Here is a 20342-nt window from a genome sequence, read left to right as displayed (position 1 = left end):
TCCAAAGAGAGTCTTCTTGTGAGCCAAGAGGACTCTCCAGCTATCTACTGCCATTTCCTGGTTTGAATCTATTTCCCACCACCATGCAAATATTGGATCGCATGTAAGTGGGGGTGGGCTGTCTGTACTCTTAGTGGTGAAGTAAGGCATTCAAACAAATTGTCCCTTGCTAGTCCACAGTATGCAAAGATTCTGTATTCTGTACCATCGATATAGGAAGGGATCTGTCCAAATATTGTCAAATAAGAATGGTAAACAACGCCTCGGAAGATCCAGTCCACACGCTTCTCATTGTGGATCAAGATGGCTTGCTTGGCGACTCCAAAGGACACAACCCAAACAGCCAAGAGGAAGAGGAAGAAAAAGACATCCTTCATCTGTAAGCCCACAAAACAAAGCAGAAATTTATTTCTTTTCTCTTTTTTAACATGGAAATAATTGTTGCCCCAGGGCATATTTGATTCTGGCACCCTCATCATAAAAGAAATGCCAGAGACTATGCAGTCACCATGGTGCTTATCAGTAGAAACAACTTACCATCCTCTTCACTATGATGATCTTGGGACCTAGAGTTTTACTGACTGTGAATATGTGCATCAAACGCAGGCAAAAAATAATAAAAGCCAGAGACAGAATGATCCTTCCAGGATATAAAGTGGCTGGAATCCATCTTAGCACAGGGGAAAAAAACAAAAACATACTTATTGAGATAGCAAGAGGAAATATCAGAAAGACATTCCCAAATATCACTATACCCAGACACAAGGAAGCAAGGAGGCTTGATTACCAAAGGACATATATTTCTGCACTAGTGTCCAACCTGCTGCAGCAAACAACTGTCATTCAAATAAACAAAGGGGATTGCGCATATGCTCCTGGTACAACTATTTCCTAAGGCATACCAAGCACAGCAGCCAAAAGATGAAAAATACCCATAGAAATAGAAGAGGCTTAGAGGCTTAGAGGGAACTGGGTTGGGAGATTCAGGAGAGAGATTAGATCTCCAACCAGGAAAAGAGCAGCAAGTGATGCCAAATGCTCAACAATTCCAGTCCTGCCAATTCATGAAAGAGCCAGTTAAAGGGAACTGTGGCATAGCAGGCAGCAGCTTTGCATATATAAATGTACTTATTTTTCTAGACCATTCTTCTGAGAGATGTCAGAGCTGCTTCCTAAAAATGATCAGTGAGGATGACTGTCATATCTTGCACAACCAGGGCGCTGCCACTAGGGCGGCCCTATTCTGCATCATAGCAAGATGGATAAAGCCATCAGGATGATCAGAAGAGTCTTCCCTGAATAACACAGGGCCTGATTTGAGAGGTATGGGGAGAGATTGTCTTTCAAGAGTCTGGGCCCTTAGTCATTTAGGATTTTATATGCTAATATCCACATGTTGAATTGGGCCTGGTAGCAAATGGGCAGCTTATAAGCTTCCTCATACATGGATCTAAAGGGGACTGAACTGAGGGATAAAAATACAACATAAACACAAGCCTCCTCCAATTATCCGTTGGCAAAGTGATCCAGTTTGATGAAAAAATTAAGCATAAATCAGCATTTCGATTTTAAAAACCCCCACTCATTTTCTAAACATGCCTTGTTCTCTTCCCTTTCCAGCTAGCTGGAATCATTGAATATTAACTCACCTGCAGCTTAGCCCAGCTATAAATATTAGGATGGCACACAGATCTAATTTATTCCAGAAATCGTTGAGGTACAAGGAAGCCATTTTCACTAAGCCAAACCCGTCTGGGTCATAAAAAAGCTAAAGGAAGAGAAATGATTTTACTAACCATAGTTTATTGGATCAAAAAAGCATTGTGCCAAGGCACCATTCCCTTCTCTTTTGCATATGAACCAGAAAACTGGGACTTGCTCTCTAATTACAAACCAGGATATCAAATGCAACTTCCCCACAACAGTTTTCTTGGAGGTTGATTCCAAAAGCCGAGTAACATTTTCTCATTTCTCACACGTAAAACAATAATCTCAAAAGGACCAGAAGACTAAGACCCACAGAACAAATATGGCCATCAAGGTTTCTATAATTGGCCACTGAGATTCTCCATGCCATGCCTCGTCCCCAGGCTACATCCCTCACTGTCTCTGCTTAGCACTCTTCATGAGTGCTTTTGCATAGCTGGAATGTATTCTCGAACTGTGATGATGATGTTTCTCTTGCTATCCTGGATGAAGAGAGTTGTGGTGTGTTTGTCTGTAGAAATCCCTGACTTTTGCATTGCTAGACTATAATAAAGGCAAAGTGTACAAAGGTAGCATCTATTGCTCTATCCACTTTTGTCCCCAGTCATGCCCTGGCCTCACTCACTATTCAGCACTGTCTTGTGGCCACCAGAAGGTTGCCTATGAGGTTATGTGACCCTTTGGGCTGGAAAAAGTTCCCCACACATAGCCTATGGGAACAGGCACTTGAGAGCACTGTTTCCGAACTGCATTGTCACGGCAGCCTTTGCACAGCCAATACCTGCCGTGTCTCCTCGCACACCAAGGAGAAGAGCCAGAAATAGATGAGATGCTCCCGCCAGGATGGAGTTGGCTGGAAATCTATCATCAACACATAGGCAAAGAGCCAAAGGAAGGTGAAGTAGGAAAGGATATTGAGGTGGAAGATGACGACAGGAGCTGTAAAGAAGGCTCGGAAGCGGTTCAGGCAAGTCATAGGCTGCAGCCTCTTCTCTCTGTGAAAAGTAAGAAAGAATGATATAGTTTTACATCTTTGGAGGAGATACCAGAGAATTGTAAGAGTGGACTGGTCATAGCTGCTACCATGCAGTACAAAAACGTGTGAACTAAATCTCTGTGCCAGAGAGTGGTGCAGTCAAGCCCTGACAAATACCTGAATGTGATGAGGCCAGTGTAGAGAAGGGGGAAGAACAGCATACACATGATGACCCGACATATCCCATTATCGACACTCAGCTTCCCCCACCAAACTTTGGTTAAGAAAGCCTAGAAAGAGAAACAAGGTGCAATAAAGGTTGAGGTCTGTTTTCCATCTCCTGGGTAAGGTCAAGAACAGAAGGTGAAAGATGGGACATACTTGGGGATCAGTTTGCAGTGAGGACAGCAGGCAACATTATCTGCTGAAAGTCTGTGGGCTTTATGCCAAATAGGACAAATGCTAAATAGCATGACTGTGACTGTGGTAAAAAAATATGCCAGAAATTTGTGTGGTTTGAACTTGGCAAAGGAAACAAAAGAGGGTGATAGGGCTTGTCATACGCTCTGGCAAATTGAAAGTGGCCATCATGTGTGGATCTCAGGACCCAGAAGGATGCACACAAGCATGAGCTGTGTTGTTAGCCAAGTCAGAATCACTGGCAGTACAAGGAATCCCACCTATCGGGAAAATTTAGACCACACAGTAACTGTAGGCCTTGACTTAACTGCTGTGCCCCCATATCACACACTGATTTCACATCTGCAACCTAGAATGAATGGTGTTTCCACAATAGCTCCCCCCCCCCACAGTCAACACCATTCTTCCTGGTGCATTTGGTTAGCCACTCTGAAAACAGAATGCAGGACTAGTAGGCCTTTGGTCTCATACAGTGGGGCTGTTCTTATGTTCATTCACTCACTCATTTGTTTCTGAAAACCCAGATGATATTTCTCTTATTTTTTTAGATGTGAACTAATGTAGTCCTGGTGGTATTACTTTACAGTTTTCCATCATTACTTGTTCTAAAAGGCCTGCTCTTTGCTGTAGAGTATCTGCAGTATTTCTGCAGTTCAAACCCTGAGTGTTCACCCTCAATGGAGCAGCAGGAACTACAACACAGGAATTCTTAAAGGGGCAGCCAAAGTTTCCCAGTAGCTGAATGGAACTCTACTTAGAGAAGGGTGTCCTTTTCTGTCAATGGAGCATCAGCAACAATGGCCATGCATAGTGAGGTGTGAAGTTTCTCAGGCAGTAGTAGAAACAGAGATGGTTACTTTAATTAAAGGGTGGAAATTGGGTGATGTTTCCCCAACAGTGGTCTCTCTTCTAAGTATTTCAGTTAATCCATTATGTTGGGGCTACATATTGCACAGTTAGCTGTAAATCAGATTAACATTACTATTTAAGCAACAAAGTTTTGTCAGTAAGCACTCCAACCTGGATGCCCCCATAAGACACAAATTTCATATTTTTGGCCTCCAGGGCTAGTTGTAAGCAGGTGGTCTTCCCCCAAGCATCAGATATGCGGATCAACAGTTTTTGGGCTCTTTCTTCATCCTTCCGGTAACATTCAGTGAAGACACCTAGAAGAGTAACCGGGATTAGAGATTCTTATTATTTCTTTTGTATTTCTCTCCCACAGGTTCTCTGAGAAGCACTTCCACCTCAAACAAGCCTGTGAGGTAGCTTAGCCTGAGGATTAGTGAGCTGCTACGTAACAAGCTTAACAGCCAAGACTGTGAAAGCCACAGTAGTGTAGTGGTTATTGTGTTGACCCAGGACTGGAGAGGCCTGGTTTACAATCCCTACTCAGGCATGAAGCTCTCTGGGTGTCCTTGGGCAGCCACTGTGGTCCTAGAAAGCACAGGACTGAGGGGTTTTCCATCAGCCATGCCACTATCTCTGCTTTTACCACTGAATGAAAGCAAACGTCAGTCCACAGAAAACCCCAACTGACATTTGCTCTGATTCAGCAGTAAAAATGAGTTTCCCTGAGGGAAAAGCGGTGGGGTGAGAGAAAGTGTGGACAAGCCCTGTGCCTCTCAGCCTTATCACAGGTCACAGGTGAGCATCATGTGCATTGCAGGGACATAACAAGCAATAGTACCAGTATAATGACACTGCATTTCTGGTCATAGAAACAAAGACTACAACTATGTGTGTAGCTCAGGAAAGAGCTCAGGAAGTAGGATATGTGTTGGGGGGAGCCTTCTAAAAGCAACTTAGTTAGGGAACAGGCATAGTTGTAGTGTAGCTTCTTGATCCCAGTGTTCACCTGTTGTTGGGATCATTGCCTACAGAGCATTTACATACAAAACGCCCATGTTTCAAGATGAACTGAATTTATAGGATCTGCGTAGTTGTACTGAGGGATCTAGCCTTTCATGAGATAATGCCATGGTGGTCTGTAGTGTGAGCAGGCGAGACAGAGTAGGTATCAGAGGAAAGCATCCAGTAAGTTGGAGGACTTAACGCACCCTGATCAGAGGCCTACCAGCCCAGACTCACCAATGGCTCGGTACTCATACTCCTCTGCCAGGCTCAGCATTTCCTCTGTGCTGTCAGTGTCATCTTCCTCCTTGGACAGCTCCTTCAGTATCTTGCTGCAAGCCAAAGCTGCTGCAGTGCAGTCCTGGCTCTGAAGCAAAAGGACTCAGGTTAGCAAGAACATGATACTTCTGGGTCCCAGGATGACCGTGTAACCTTCAGGAGTCCTCTCTTTTGGAAGTGAGCTTGCTGCTCTTTCAGCCCTTCCCACTCCTAGTCTGTGGACATCTTTGTCATTCCCAGCTTCTCACTAGCAAACCTGTGACTGGCCTGGACTGCTTCAAACTCCAAGCAGAGACTCACAGGAGTAACAGCATCTTTGCAAAAAGATAAAAAATCCCTGTACATTAGAAATCCAGGATAATCTTCTATGTGGAGAATATCTTTCTTTTTTTTTAATGGAAGAGCATTCTGTCGTGTGCAGCCTCAACTGGTGCAACCCAGATTCAAATTTATCACCTAAGTGAGAACTAGGCCCAAGGCCTCTTCATGTTAAAGGAGTGCCAAAGGAACCCCATGTCTCATGCAAGGGGGCTGCTGCTAGCAGAGGCGGTGAAGGTTGTGAAGGCTCGGGACTGTAAGGAAGACAACTATGAAGACATCTTACCAGCTTTTATTGAGCTGGGTATGGTACTATCTGGAGATGGTTGAAAAAAGAAAAACTTTACCTGGGTCCAGATGATGTCAGCCAGTTCCTTGCGGTTTTGGACAATTGCCCAAATGAGCAAGTCCCTAATGGGATCCATTGTGAATGTGACTCGGCCAGCAGAACGCTTGTACAGGGATCGGAGACTAACCCCTTGTACCTTTAAAAGAGGGGTGGGGGGAGAACATGATTATAAAGCTGGAATCAGATAACATTGCTAAGTGGTGGTGTGAGTGAAAGGAGGACTATTGTTCTTAATTTTCATGTTCATTTTCTGTCCTACTATCGAGCATACACACCATGGACAGTGATGCCTTCTTCACACAAACGTCAATACTGGCTCGGGTGTCTTCAGCCTCAAATTAATTTCCCTCATGGAGGCTGTGTACACATAACTTTAAAGCTCATTCAAAGCACATTCTTTCCCTCAGAGAATTTGGGGCATTGTAGCTTGCTCCTCAGATTTACAATTCCCAGCAACCTGTAACAAACTACAGTGGCCAGTATTGTTTGAGGGGGGGAAATGTGCTTCAAAGGTCTAGTGTGTACACAGCCATAGACTCACCATTCAGCTTCTGCCACCAACAGAGGGCACAAGGAAGGAGTCATCTAACCCTGGTACAGTCTCTTTTTCTCCCTCAGCTTGCTTAACTAATTCTAAGGCCATTTCCTTGGGTCTAGGAAGATACAGCATATCAGGCCTTTTTCTGGTTTGAAGTTATGGAACAAAATCTTGGAAGTAAATTTAAGAGGAGAGAGGCTGGGATACAGAGATCCACAATCATATCGAAATGAAGTCAAAATCAAAAATTTGCACCAGTGAGTGGAGAAAGGGCACTAGACATAGTAAATGGAACCAGCAACAAAATGTTTCAGTGTGACATGCAGGATTCCAGCTGCACTATTCTACTCCCATTTTTGTCTCCATACCCCCAAACATTGAGTTGTGGCAGTAGGGTGACAGGGTTTCCCTCCTTACAGTTGTATTTTTTTACTTCTGCAAACTGGAAGGTTTTTTCAAACCTGCTGATACCTCTCTATTGCAATTGGGCAGTGCTGTTTTGGTTACATAACTGATGGCACTTGCAACTTGAACATTGGAAATAGGGGGGATCACTGCATGAATGTCCTGGGTGCCAGTAAAATAAATCTCCAGTATCAATTCTTCATTCAGCTTCTGCTGCTACAGCAAACTGACTGCAAGACACAGTATAATATTAATACGTATACGTATAACTAGCTTACCAAAGGTGATATTCTCCTGGCATTGGTGCAGGGACCACTAGTAGAAGTGGCGAGGGGATGTATGGACTGCCCTGTACATTCTGTACTAAAAAGGGGTGCCATGAAAGGTTGTAAGGGATTAGTAACATGCGGAGATACATTACATTGAGCTTGATATGGGGCACGGCGATAGAGAGCCGATGTCTCTCAGTGTTCTTCGGCTTAGGGTACAGCTGCTGAGTGAAATCTCCCAACAGCTCCCTCAGCACCTGGGACACATGGTGCATTTGGACTCTTGGAACTTTGGAGAAAGCTGAGCGCTCCTTCTCTTCCATTAACACCTTCTGTAGCTTTGTGTGGAAGACGCTGGAGTTTGCCATGTTTTCATAGAGGTAGATCAGGTTGTCCCAGGTAACAAACTCCTTCAGGCGCACACCTTGCTCAAGAAACAGCTTGACAAAATCTGGCTTGTTGGCTATGAGGGCAGCAGCCATCATTGGGTGCAGATCAGAGGGCTGTTGGCCAAGAAGACAACCAGAAAAAGACAACATCAACCAAGGGTAATGCAGGTTGTCCTCCCCATGGGGGGGGGGGCGGAGAGAGAGAAAGAAACAGACAGACAGACAGACAGACAGACAGAGACATGGACATACACACAGTGCAAGCTCACAGGTAATGAGGAAGCATACAGGAGTTGCAGCAGTCTCTAGAAAGGCAGAAGCTGATAGCTAAAGCAAAGTCCCTGAAGCAGATGAAGCAGGCAGTAGAAAGCTAAGAGATAGAAGCTGGCCAGCATATGTTCAAGTGTTCTATCTCCCGTTTAGTCCACATTTACACCTCAGCAAAGCACAGAAAGCAGCAGGCAAATTGAAGCAAGCAGGTCTCACTGATGCTGATGGGGCACAGCCGCTTCCTTTTTAGCATGGAGTGATGGATGCATGAGAAGCCAATAGTAAGAGTCTTTCCACAGCATGCTACCCTAAGGGACAACAGGACAATAGTGGGTGAGCCATGCCCATGGGGTCAGTCAGCAACACACGCCACCCCCTCATGGTTACCACTGCCTCCCATTCCAAGAAGTAGCTGGAAGTTGCCATGTTGGCTCTGACACAAAATATGTATGACACAGGTATTAATAACATGCTATTTTTCAAGGGATGCAGGTGGGGCTGTGGTGTAAACCACTGAGCCTTGGGCTTGCCGATTGGAAGGTCAGAGGTTCGAATCCCTGCAATGGGGTGAGCTCCCATTGTTTGGTCCCAGCTCCTGCCAACCTAGCAGTTCAAAAGCACGTCAAAGTGCAAGTAGATAAATAGGTACCCTTCCAGCGGGAAGGTAAACAGCGTTTCCGTGCACTGCTCTGATTTCACCAGAAGCAGCTTAGTCATGCTGGCCACATGACCTGGAAAAACTGTCTGTTGGCTCCCTCAGCCAGTAAAGTGAGATGAGCACCGCAACCCCAGAGTCGTTCACGACTGGACTTAACCTCAGGGCTCCTTTACCTTTTTAAAAAGATTTTTCAGTGAGGGCAGAACCCAGCTCTTTAGCATGTCACAGCAACAGGGCAGCCACTCAACCACACTGCCAGTGCAGGGTTTAAATAACTTGGTTTACCTATTTGTAAAAAGCCTAAAAATGTGAAAGTATTCGCTATTTGATGAAATGTTACTTGGAGCCCATGGGATAATTCCACCTTACTCTGCTATTGTCTTCTGGTGCCAATTGACCAGGGAGAGTGTTTTCAGCATAGACAATAAAAAATGGCATTTTCGCTGCTTTTTGTGGACACCTCTAAGAAACATGACGCGCTTCCTTAAGGCAGTTTACACTTCTGATAAAAGTGGGTGTCTTAAAGATTCCTCAAAGTAGCAAGCTGTAAAGGTTGAGTTTTTAAGAGTTCACATCCAAACGGAAAAACCTCTGGCAATGTAAGAGTTGTTTTGCACCTTCTGACACCACGAGTTCTCTGAATAAACTGTTCTTTGATCATCCCAAGTATGCCTGCCATTGCCAGACAAGCATTATGACTATTCTGTCCTCTGTATGAACAATAGCAAACAAGGAATGCGTTACATAAGACCATGCATACTGCTGCACTGATCTATTATTCCCTTACAAAAAGTTCTCTGGGCAGCTTACAATGCAACTGAGTGAAATATACAAAGGCGAGCCAGGAATTACTGTTGAGATACAACAGGCACCCACAACTTTGCAGAGACTACTGAATACATTTTTGTATTAACAATGCATCTAGATGAGAAGCTCTCTGCCTTAAGTGTTCATTCTGTATTGTTTTTAAACCTAGCTTTAGTTGTTTCCATACTGTTTTAAAAACTATTTTATATGTTTTTATGGCATGTTTGCAAATATTAGTCACTTTTTGCCATGGCAACACAAAGCTACTTACAAAATGACTGTAAAGAACTGGGAGAGCTGCCATTCCATTACTCTTGACCCTCTCTTCCTCAAAATGTGTCTACAACACAACACAACACAACACAACACAACACAACACAACACAACACAACACAACATCATTGCATTGTGTCTCCTCATCCCTGCCTGCCAATTGTGTGAAGGTGGGGAGACACACCTCATGATGACATGTCACGGGTGTCACAGTGTATTGCAGCACATATTAGGAGGAAGGGAGAGCAAAGAGACACAGATTGGCAGCTGTGCAAGGCAGCTCTTATAACATCTGGTTTCACCCTCAAGACACCCCATGCCTTCCCAAGAGACATGCTTGCAGTCAAGCCAAGCCTAGTGCTTTTAGACCCTGCTCTAATTATGCAGGCAGAAAGCAAATATGCTCATTGCCAGTGTGTGTCACCAAAAGCTTTCCTACCTTCCACTCATGATCGTCGGTGAAAATCTCACTCCGGGCAATATCCACCCTGTTCCATGCCACTGCAAGCTTCAGCTGGTGGTCCCAGTTTTCATGGCCTAAGTGATCTCTGTATCGAGAGGCTGCAATAGAGGAATAAACAAAAACATGGCTGAAACTAGGTTGCAAACTAGGTTGCCTTTATTGGCTGTCTCTTACTCATGCTAGGTACCTTGCAACATAAAGGTATCACTAGCATACCCCTTTGGCCCCCAACTGCTTCTTTAAATATCCTATGGATTTAAGCACATGTTTTTTTAATTGCTGTTACCTCCTATGAGCTGTAAGGTTAACAATCAAACTCAACACATCAAATAAAATGTGTTTGTGTCAAATGACTTTGTATCTCCTAGGTATTGCTCAACATCCCACTTCATGCAATGTCACAGTTTCGGGTTATGATACCAGGTAGTATTTGCTGTACTGTAGTTACTGACTCCCACTTCCATGTGTGAAAGGGTTAACCTGAGCTCAGGTTGCCAGTGAAGGTGGCTTAGCAGGCTGTCAGCAGCCTCTGCCCCCCTCCTTTCCCCCCTTAATGCTTCCTAGAACAAGCAAAGAAGGAGCCATGTAGCTTTGGCTCCCCACTCAGCTGATCCTGTAAGTGAACTGAATCTCTTTAAAAAGTGAGATTTTAAAACCTGCATCTTTGCAAACCCAAAGATTGCATGATTCCCTTTGTAAGGAAACAAAGTACTTTTCTTTGTAAAGTTGTTTGGAACCTTTTCATCTTTGTTTTACTGCCAGAAGATGGAAATTTGTTTGCTGTAACTTCTGAGAATTTCTTAAGTAAAAAAAAAATCACTTATTTGCAAAGCTAAGTTTCTCTGATTTTATTCTAGCCTAAGTATTTTAATGGGGAACATTCTTTAAAGGTGGATGAGGGTAGATGCAAACCTAACCAAGTTTTAAAGTTCTTTGAACAATCACCATTGTGTTTAACTCTGCTACTGGAGAGTAGGAATCTCTCTTCCAAGCCTCTCTCTCCAACAGTATTTTGCTCACTGCATATGGTGATCAGGTGTCCTTGCTGTGCCTCCACTTCCATGGAAACAAATCCCTTAAGGTAAGTGAAGTATAAATTATGACACACAAAAGTTTCTACAGTACAGTACTGTCTTGTGCTGCATTCTGAAGCAATACCACATTCCAACACAAGGGGATGTCCTAAAAGAAACAGTTTCACTTACTGATCTCTGTAGCTCATCTGCAACACCCACTGCACTTCTCACCTTTGAGCATTGCTTGAAGAATGGCTACATCGACATCCTGTTGTCCATCTTTGCCTTCCCTGAAGATGGTCAAGAGCTGCCTGTTGCGCACAATATCCTGGATCTGCAAATGCCAAAGAAAAGGTAGGACTGAAGGTCCTAGCTCATGACTGCAACTTCACCAACAAAACCCAGTAAAAGCTGCACAGAGACCATTTGCCTTACCTTTTTGGTCCATTCCACAATCTTATTCTCAGTAAACTGCTCATAACTCTCTTTGAAGAATATGCTCAGTTTTTTCTGAATGAGGGAGATGCTTATTTGGGAGATGGGCAGATTAGCCACTTGAGCAATGACATCAGCCACCCGTCCTGAGCCTTCCACAATCACACAGGGGGTGCCATTGGTAATTGCATTGTAGATGGTCTGTAGAACAGAATACAGGAGCATGACTGCATTTGAGCTGGTGCTATCTCATGGACATCACTTTGATATTGCCACTAAGTTCAGAATCAATTTATGAATTGGTTAAGCTTGTAGAATGACATCTTGGAATTCTGAACTGTATCATATCACATGGCACAGGTGGGAGATCATATTTCGGAATATATATGCTCCTTGTATGCTGTTGTAATCTATGGAGCATATCTGGGATTAAGGAGTAGTATAGAGAACTTCTTATGTGAAAGTTTAAAAACACAATTCTCCCATCTGCTGTCGTAAGTGATGTAGTTCAGAATTCCACCTTGCTCTGCCACTTCATTCTGCTGATCAGCATGTTGACCAGGTTTCAACAGTTTTAGAGCGATTCTCATTGTTTACAGCTAAGGCATACTCTCATATCTTCTGCTATGCAGAATCGCTTTGTTATGTGTGAGTTAAAAGGGCTTGAAATGTACAAGTCAGAACTCTCTGTGCCCGCACAGCCAGTTCCTGCTTTGTACTTACAACTAGATGTGTTTCTGCAATGTCACACAGACACCACAAAAGTGGTTACTATGTGATTGAGGCACACTGTGCTCTGAGAGAGAAATATCCAGGTGTTAACAATTTCTGAATTCTCCAACTTCTTTCCCCATAATTAGTTGCCCTGATGCCTGTAGAGTACTTACATCAAGAGTCCCAGGGCCACCCTCGAGTACTACACAAACGATTGGTATTTTAATGGCAACTCCTGTAAGGAAATAAAGGCTCAGTCAGTCCCATGTGCAGAAAGCTAGTTATTCTTTCCCTTCTTGCTGATGCCCATTGGCAGTTACCTTTGAATCCAGTTAAAATGAACAATATTTATCTAAAATAACAAGAGAAATAAATTAATAGCAGCTACATAATTAACATTTCTAATGATGATGAACAAACACAACCATCATCACACAAATAAGCCAGCGTTAAGCCACCATTGGTTACTTACTCACTATGGTATCAGTTGTTTGTCGCTTGCAGTCAGTCCCTTTGCTTATTTTGTTTAAATGATTTTTAGGGAAAAGTATCAGGGCAACATACAATAGGAGTGATAAAAGGCCAATATACAATCCTATAAAAAGTAATAACAGGATACAGCAACAGCAGAAAACTTGTGCAAAAACATATTTGTATTTTGTTTGTTTGTTATGAAAACCTCCACCTCCTCTTATACTTTGCAGCTCTTGTTTTATTGCTCATATAGAAAATAAAACCATGTTAAATTGTAAAGTCAGATTCTGGTTGGGATTCACCCCAATAACATGAATATGATGAGTCAGCATGGCTGCCGCAAACCACAACTTTGCCTACTACCCTTCCAAGGCAACACCCTTAGCATTTTTCCATTTCTGCCTAATAGTCAGCAACTAGCATAAAGTCATTCTTTGGAGTTTTTTTCCCCTACAATCGGGCAGTATATAAATTTTAATAAAATAAATAAATCCAATATTTGAATTTATACTCACAAACATAATTTGGCTCACTTAAGAACCTGCTCCCTGGAGGGCAGTTCATCACAACTGCCAGTATGTACCCTTATGCCAGCAGCTTCTCCAGTGCAAAGCCGTTGTCTCACCCTGTTACCTTAGCTAATCAGACTTTGATATAAAACCATGTGTGTAGGAATTCCATTTTGGGTTTCATGGATATCAGCTGAGGTTGACCTGAGAGGCATACATTGCCACAGGGAATCCCATTGTTTTACTCAAGTTCTTCATGGAGGTCATTTTCGCACTGATTTTTGAGACCTGAGAATCCATTAGAATTGATATATCTCAATAACACATGTATTTCTTAGATCAGGTCTTTATAATTCCTCAATTTCTGGTGGCTATTCATTTTCTTCCACCTTCCTCAGTTCTCTCTTCAGGTCCAACTGTCACCAACTTCTTTTTCCCACTTGCCCTTTCCCATCATTCTGTGCCCCTCCCTTCGCTTGCCCTGCATTCCACCATGTCACAAGTCTAGCCATTTATGCTGTCACAACTAGGAACATAGGAGCTGCCTTAGACAAAGTCAGACCATCAAGCTCACAACTGTACACTGACCAACAACAGCATTCAGACTTTCTTCAGAAAACAATCATTCCCACTTTTATCTGGAGATGCCAAGGATTGAACATGGGACCTTTAGAACGCAAAGCATGTGCTGAGCAATATCACTTGACAACATCTTGGCATCAAAAACACTGAACTAGTATATTCAAGACTGCAGTACCAAATGGAAGAAATTGCATACCACTGGAAGCAACATCCAAATCTAAAGAAACAACTGTTCTTCCCTCCCATCTCTAACAACAGTGCCCCTATTATATGGATGTTGATTCCAGGATTCAAGTCTTTTGGCACTTTACCTTAGCAAATAATGTCCTGATATTTCATGGTCTCTCCACTCTCCACCTGACATCATCAAGGCCTAATACAGAAGCCTACAAAGAGGGAACCTTTGGTCCTCCAGGTGTTGATGGGCTTAAAACTTATATTGAACCTATTCCTGTAAATGTAATACGTTTCAACTGTTTTTAATTCTGAATTTTAAATAACTGAAACCCACCCAGGGACCTATAATGAAGGGCGGGTAATCAATTTAACACCAACCAACCTGGCTATTGGCCATGCTGAATGGAGCTGATGGGAGCTGAAGTCCAACAGAATCTGAAACAAGTTCTTCATCATTGGCCTGGCTGACATAAATGAATTCCAAGCCAAACAAGCCTTAGAGGAGGGAAGGGCTCAGACTGCACATCAGATTTTTATCAGTAATGAGATACCCTGTATACTGCATCACAATTACCTTCTTTCACCTTCGTTTGCTCCGAAATGAACTTCTCAAGTCTGGTCCTCAAGGGGATCTCCACACCATATTTCCCATGTGTCCCATCATCCACTAGGATGAAGTGTGAGTGATTACTGTCCAGGCAAGAGAGGTTCCCTTGAGTCTCCTCATCCAGGACATATTCAGCTGGGAAGCTACCCTGTAAACATCCAGGGGTTGGGGGGGGGAAGTGGTCAGAAACCAACAAAGGACTTAATTATTGGGGCTCTAACTCTTCCTTGGGTTTGCATAACATGCTTCACTAAAATCTTCCTGTAGAGGAATGCCTTATCTTTAGAAAATGTGGCATGTTTTTTGAAAGTGGGCATGTTGAGGTCTTTTTCTAGTACCAAAACAAACACTACAAATGGTGCTTACTTTTCTTATTTGGTGAGGTAGCAGTAGGATCTGCAGGGTGTTAAAACACAAAACTTTCCACTCCCCAAGAAATGGTACTTGTATATGATTGGTCTGTATTTATAACGCAGTACCATTATAATGAATTGTACTTGTATATGATTGGTTTGCATTTATAACTTATAACTTATTGCTCATCCTTCTTCATCTGTCATCAAAGTCTTAACAAAACAAAAAACAAACTTCTTTTTGCAGTGCACATGTGATCCTATACACCTGTTAATTTCACCTGCTTCCTTTCTTTTCTTTTTTCAGCAGAAGCTTAAATGCAAATTAGATTGACATTAAATATGACATGTGTGGGATTGAGCTGTAAGCATCCTATTCTTCTAGTAGAACAGCCTGAAAATGGCTCACCATAGGGCAGATGAGGCTACTCCGGTTGTGTACTGTCCCCCATGTTGCAATGCCAATGGTGATAATCTCTCCTTTATAGTTGCTGCTCATGCTGAAGTCCCGTACTGCTTCTCCAACTTGCTTCATCACGCCAGCATGAGAACCACCAGTGATGATCCAGGCACCTGGGAAACAAAAAACATGACTGGATTAAGGCCAGCTGCTTCATATCTGAATCTTTGTTCACAATTAGGGAGCAATACTTCCATTATTTTTTTAAATAATAATAATAATAATAATAATAATAATAACAACCCTGCCAGCCATTTAGTCTGGTGGAGTTGAGTGTTTGTTCCCTACTGCTATGAAGTCTTTTTACTGGCTCTCATTTTAGCTTTCTGATCTATTTTTGTTGGGAATTTTATTTTAGGTTTTATTACTTCTTAATGATTGAAAACCACCTCAGGGGTCCATCTGATTACTAATGATTGAAAGAAGAGGTCAAAATATTGTTATCAGATTAGGGATTGGGCTGGGTGGTCTCTTTGTGTCCCTTCCATCTTTAGGTTTCTATAGTTGTTAGAAGAGGCTGCTAAAATGGTCACACTGGTTAAGATACATTTTGCACAGCAAAACCCCCATTTTAAAAAATGGAGATTACCTTAGGCCTGCCATACATCTGGCATTTGTCTGTCAAAAATGGTGTGGTGTCCAGGCGGAATTTTTAGAAAGCAGCTGAAAAGTCTGAAAAATCCTGGGTGTATGGCAGAAGTGTTGGGGTTTTTTGGTGATTTTCCTAAAAACTTCAATTTTTTTATTTAGAAAAACAGCTCAACAACTTTTGTGTCTAGATTTTCACTTTTTGAAATATGACAATCCTAGCTATTGGTTCTTAATGGCAAACTTTATCAATGGCTAGCAAAAATCTGAATGATATGTCCATAGCACACATCCCTACACATAGCAGCTTGAGGCAGATAGAATCAGAGAAAAAGGATAGATTTTGGACTTCTGGACCTCTAAAGGTGCTGCAAGACTTGATGTGGATGTGGTGAACTTTGTTGGGGGTGTCAGTTGGTGTACTTGATGCTGTATCTCCACTGAAGTGCAACTTGTATATTTGTGAATAAATACAAATATTACAAAACACCAGTAAGCTTCCAGTGCTTTCTTTCCATATGAAACGAAACCTGAGTAGGTGCTGCTTCCTTGTAACCCTCTTACCATCTGGAGAAGTGAGGGAGCAGGTAACAATATTACATAAAGAAACAGAGAAACAATACAGGAATGTGTCCTTTATTGGTGGCTTTGGAGCAGGATTCTGCCTTACCTGTTGTCTGCGCTACTTTAACAAGCCCCCTCCGGAATATGTTTTTCAGTCTCAGCTTCATGTTGAAGTTTTTAGCTCCTCCTGTCACAGATATTAAGAGGTTGGGTATATCAAGTCCCCAGTGCTGCGTCATCAGCTGGTAAATTACGCTTGGGTGGGTATTAGAGGAGACACGCACAAACTGCAACAGGAGAATAAAGCAAATAAAGCACAGATGGTATGAGAAAGCTATTCTCTGATTCTAGCAACTATGGCCAATATCGTAAGAGTTCCAGGCTCTCCACAGGCCCTCCCATTTAATTCAAGCATCCAAGGAGTCTTGTGAATCAGAAGCATATTCTCAAAGCTTTGTGTCTGAGTGGAATAGGAAGTCACAAAGACAATGTAGAGAATATCTTCTGTGACTTGGGGGGGGGGCAGAAATCTATTTCAAGCTACAAAGAGGTTCTTTTTCACTCAGAGACAACTCTTCTTATTGTTCCACTTATTATTTATTAGAGAATATAAACCACTTGATAAAAATCTCCAAGCAATGCACATAAAAATTATCAATGTAGCACTGATAAATTCAGCAAATATTAAAAACAAGTGTACATGAATAAATTATGTGTCTGGCTAGGCTTGCTAAAATAAAATAAAGAAGTTTTTATCAGACATCTAAAATAGTACAGTACCTGCCTAATGTTAATAATTCCCAGTATCTATGCTATGAAAGCTCTATTTCTGGACATTTTGGGAGCTGGGAAAAACAACACATAATGGCAGGCTGTGGAAACAGGTGCACTAACTGTGTTCCCCTCCCCACCCCGCTCTGTAAGTTGAAGGGTGACAGGAAATAAATGTTCTGCCTCATGCAGGGAGCCTCCACATGCAGAAGCAGGCTCCCCACTCCTGACAGTTGCTTCCCTTATCACAAAAAAACACTATTCAGATGAAATGCTCCATGATGAATCTACATGAACTGGTACCGCCACCCAATGTCACACACACCAGCTTGCCTCAGCCTGAGGTTCATGCACTTAGAACAAACATCTGCAGTGAGGGAACATTTGCATGCACAGCTTCCTCTCTGCAGACATTCAAGCTATATATGCAGACATCATATATGCAGACATCAGGCACAGATGATGAATGACACTGGGGGTGGGACTACCTTGGGGGTGGGCTGCTTCAGATATTGATTCAGTGCATAAGCATTTCAACTGAATGGGACTAAATTGTCACCTTCAATACTGTCAAGATTATAATTTTGTAATGCGACACATGCAATTGGTCTTGCCTGAATGGCTGTGGGATTATTAACAAAAACAATAATACCCTGCTCATCTGGCTGGGTTGCCCCCGCCATGAAGCAGTTGCTCCCCTTATCACAACTATCACAACTTATCATTTATAGCAACAAAGTAGGATATATTCGTTGCATAGGGGCTAGCTTGGAGCCCCCATAACATTTAAAGGATACCTAGTAGGTTAGAATCCCAGAGTATGATTACAGTGTCTTACTTTTCATTCTTGCCCTTGCAGCCTGAACACTTAATCAAAATTTTAATTGGCGGGTGTTTTTTTAACCCACTTCCCTTACAAGCTTTATAAACAATGCTCTCTTCTTAGCTTCCAAATCTTACTAGAAATCCTTGTGGCCTACACAACTTTCAACTGCTATGAACGCTAACTACTCATGTTGAAGTAGTAGGCTCCAGTCCCTTGCATGTGCTAACTCACCTTCCCTGTTTTCTGTCCCACGGTTGTGAAGCTGAGATCCCCAAAAGCATCTGTTGGCACTTCCTGGACGTGTCTTCTGGGATCCCATTCTTTCCCCTGAAACATGGCAGGCTTTATGGCTTCCTCCAAGTGCTGCTCCCTGAGATAGCCACACTCACACACTACTTTCCTGGGGGGAAATAAAACATGACCATTGAATCTAAGAAGCTACTTGGTAGCCCTTTCAGAGCAGCCTGCTGGATCCACAATAAAACAGAGGGTTATACTTATAGCAATTAATGAAATGACTATTAATTGGCTTTGCTAGAGTTGTCAAATTTCTTACAGGACAGAGCTTCTATGGCTTTAATCATTGTGCAATGGAGTAAATTTTAGTGCACTCAAGCTGTACTGTTCTTCATAAGCAACACTAAGTTCAGATACGAGATGGTGGCCTCCGGATAGTTTCGTTATGTAGTTCGTACTGGACTTACTTGAATCCGAGACCTGCGTGGAGTAATAGGTTTTCCATTGGTCTTGTATTCTTGTTGGAGACAAATAAATAATAATAATAATTATAGCTTCCTGACTGGTATATCTTCTAAGCCAGGCATAGGCAAACTTCGGCCCTCCAGATGTTTTGGCCCTCAACTCCCATGATCCCTAGGTAACAGGACCATTGGTCAGGGATGGTTGGAATTGTAGTCCAAAACATCTGGAGGGCCAAAGGTTGCCTATGCCTGTTCTAAGCCTTCCATGACAGTGGAGCATAGGGTCTCCAGGTCTCACCATTCCATAATTCACAATTCACTGCATTTCCTTTCTCAAAATTTTGGATTCCTCCTGTGGCACCTTAAAGACTAGCACATGCACTGATGCATAAGCTTTCATTAGATCCACCTGTTTTGTGTACAGAGCATATGATGATAACTGCTCAAAAATCTTCTTCATACTGGATTTCAGTCCACCCGTTAGTAGACAAAGTATTGATCTCTTGGCAAGCTACTACAAACATCACTATTTTGGAGCGTTTGCTAGCACATGCTAGCAGCTGAATTTCATCCATACTAGCAAATGCGCATGATCGGTTTTGCCAGGGGCTGTGGGGTATCAATCATAGCATTTCCAAGTGACTTTTGCCTCAGCTGCTCCCCACAACCTGGCTAGGTGACATGAATAGGTCCACAGGTATTAACAGGATGACAATTCCATCCTCTAAATACAACTCAAGATAGCTTTTGTGCATGAAGATTAACAGTGCAATCCTATACATGCCTACTCAGAAGTAAGTCCCACTGAGTTCAGTAGAGCTTATCCTTAAGTAAGTGCATATAGGATTACAGCCCTAATTGGTTTTGTTTTAAATTGGTTCCTAGAACAAACATAATATATATCTGTTTTTCTTCTGAATTTCTGTCATAACAGCATTCATAGCAAAACACACATGAAGCATGTGAGAAGCTCAAATGCCGTTAAGCGTTATATATAAACATGCATTCAGCTCAACTGAACACAATTTACACAGCATAGTCCTTTTACTGAGTTTGAATTTTAAAATTTTGGGTTTTATTTTAAATGTAAATTTAATTTAATTTTTCTATACAGTGGTAGCTCGGGTTAAGTACCGTATTTTTTTTCTCTATAAGACTGACTTTTTCCCTTCTAAAAAGTAAGGGGAAATGTGTGTGCATCTTATGGAGTTAATGCAGGCTGCGCAGTTATCCCAGAAGCCAGAACAGCAAGAGGGATCACTGCTTTCGCTGTGCAGCGAAAATAATTGTGAATAATGGTAGAAGCCAGAGTTAGAAGTGTATGAAGTGAGAAGTGAAAACAAGGCACTTACCCAGAATCTGACATTTGGGAACCTTCAATAAAATAGACACATTCTTTTTTCCGTATGTTTTCAGGGATCCATGTGCTGAGATTTTCCTGTGATATTGGGAACAGAGCAGTCACCAAAAAGTAGCAGATAAAAAATAAAATGCTACAAAAAAGGTGCTAATTTGCATCATTTGTATAAAATTCATTTTTGCACAATGCAGAATTTGGGGTCTTTTAAGGGACACAGTTCAACTTGTAGC

At 42.3% G+C, this 20342-nt stretch overlaps 1 protein-coding gene across 1 annotated transcript in view; it reads right to left on the bottom strand.

Annotated features, from left to right (window-relative positions):
- Positions 1 to 20342, bottom strand: part of TRPM2 (transient receptor potential cation channel subfamily M member 2) — a 37090-nt gene that overhangs the window by 9688 nt on the left and 7060 nt on the right. Inside the window, exons 4-21 of the mRNA XM_081192520.1 lie at positions 20105 to 20190; positions 18283 to 18451; positions 16561 to 16741; positions 15252 to 15415; positions 14457 to 14637; positions 12314 to 12375; positions 11427 to 11627; positions 11223 to 11325; positions 9952 to 10073; positions 7268 to 7618; positions 5902 to 6039; positions 5195 to 5324; positions 4124 to 4269; positions 2861 to 2973; positions 2489 to 2702; positions 1650 to 1768; positions 538 to 670; positions 206 to 377 (exon numbers count right to left, since the gene is read on the bottom strand). Of these exons, the coding sequence (XP_081048646.1) occupies positions 206 to 377; positions 538 to 670; positions 1650 to 1768; positions 2489 to 2702; positions 2861 to 2973; positions 4124 to 4269; positions 5195 to 5324; positions 5902 to 6039; positions 7268 to 7618; positions 9952 to 10073; positions 11223 to 11325; positions 11427 to 11627; positions 12314 to 12375; positions 14457 to 14637; positions 15252 to 15415; positions 16561 to 16741; positions 18283 to 18451; positions 20105 to 20190 (2785 nt within the window). The remainder of the gene's footprint in view (positions 1 to 205; positions 378 to 537; positions 671 to 1649; positions 1769 to 2488; positions 2703 to 2860; positions 2974 to 4123; positions 4270 to 5194; positions 5325 to 5901; positions 6040 to 7267; positions 7619 to 9951; positions 10074 to 11222; positions 11326 to 11426; positions 11628 to 12313; positions 12376 to 14456; positions 14638 to 15251; positions 15416 to 16560; positions 16742 to 18282; positions 18452 to 20104; positions 20191 to 20342) is intronic.

The sequence above is a fragment of the Podarcis bocagei genome (assembly GCF_964188305.1).
Source record: "Podarcis bocagei genome assembly, chromosome: 4".
Classification (NCBI taxonomy): Eukaryota; Metazoa; Chordata; class Lepidosauria; order Squamata; family Lacertidae; genus Podarcis; species Podarcis bocagei.
Note: the sequence above shows the minus strand (reverse complement) of the source record. Positions and strands in the feature narration are given on the sequence as shown.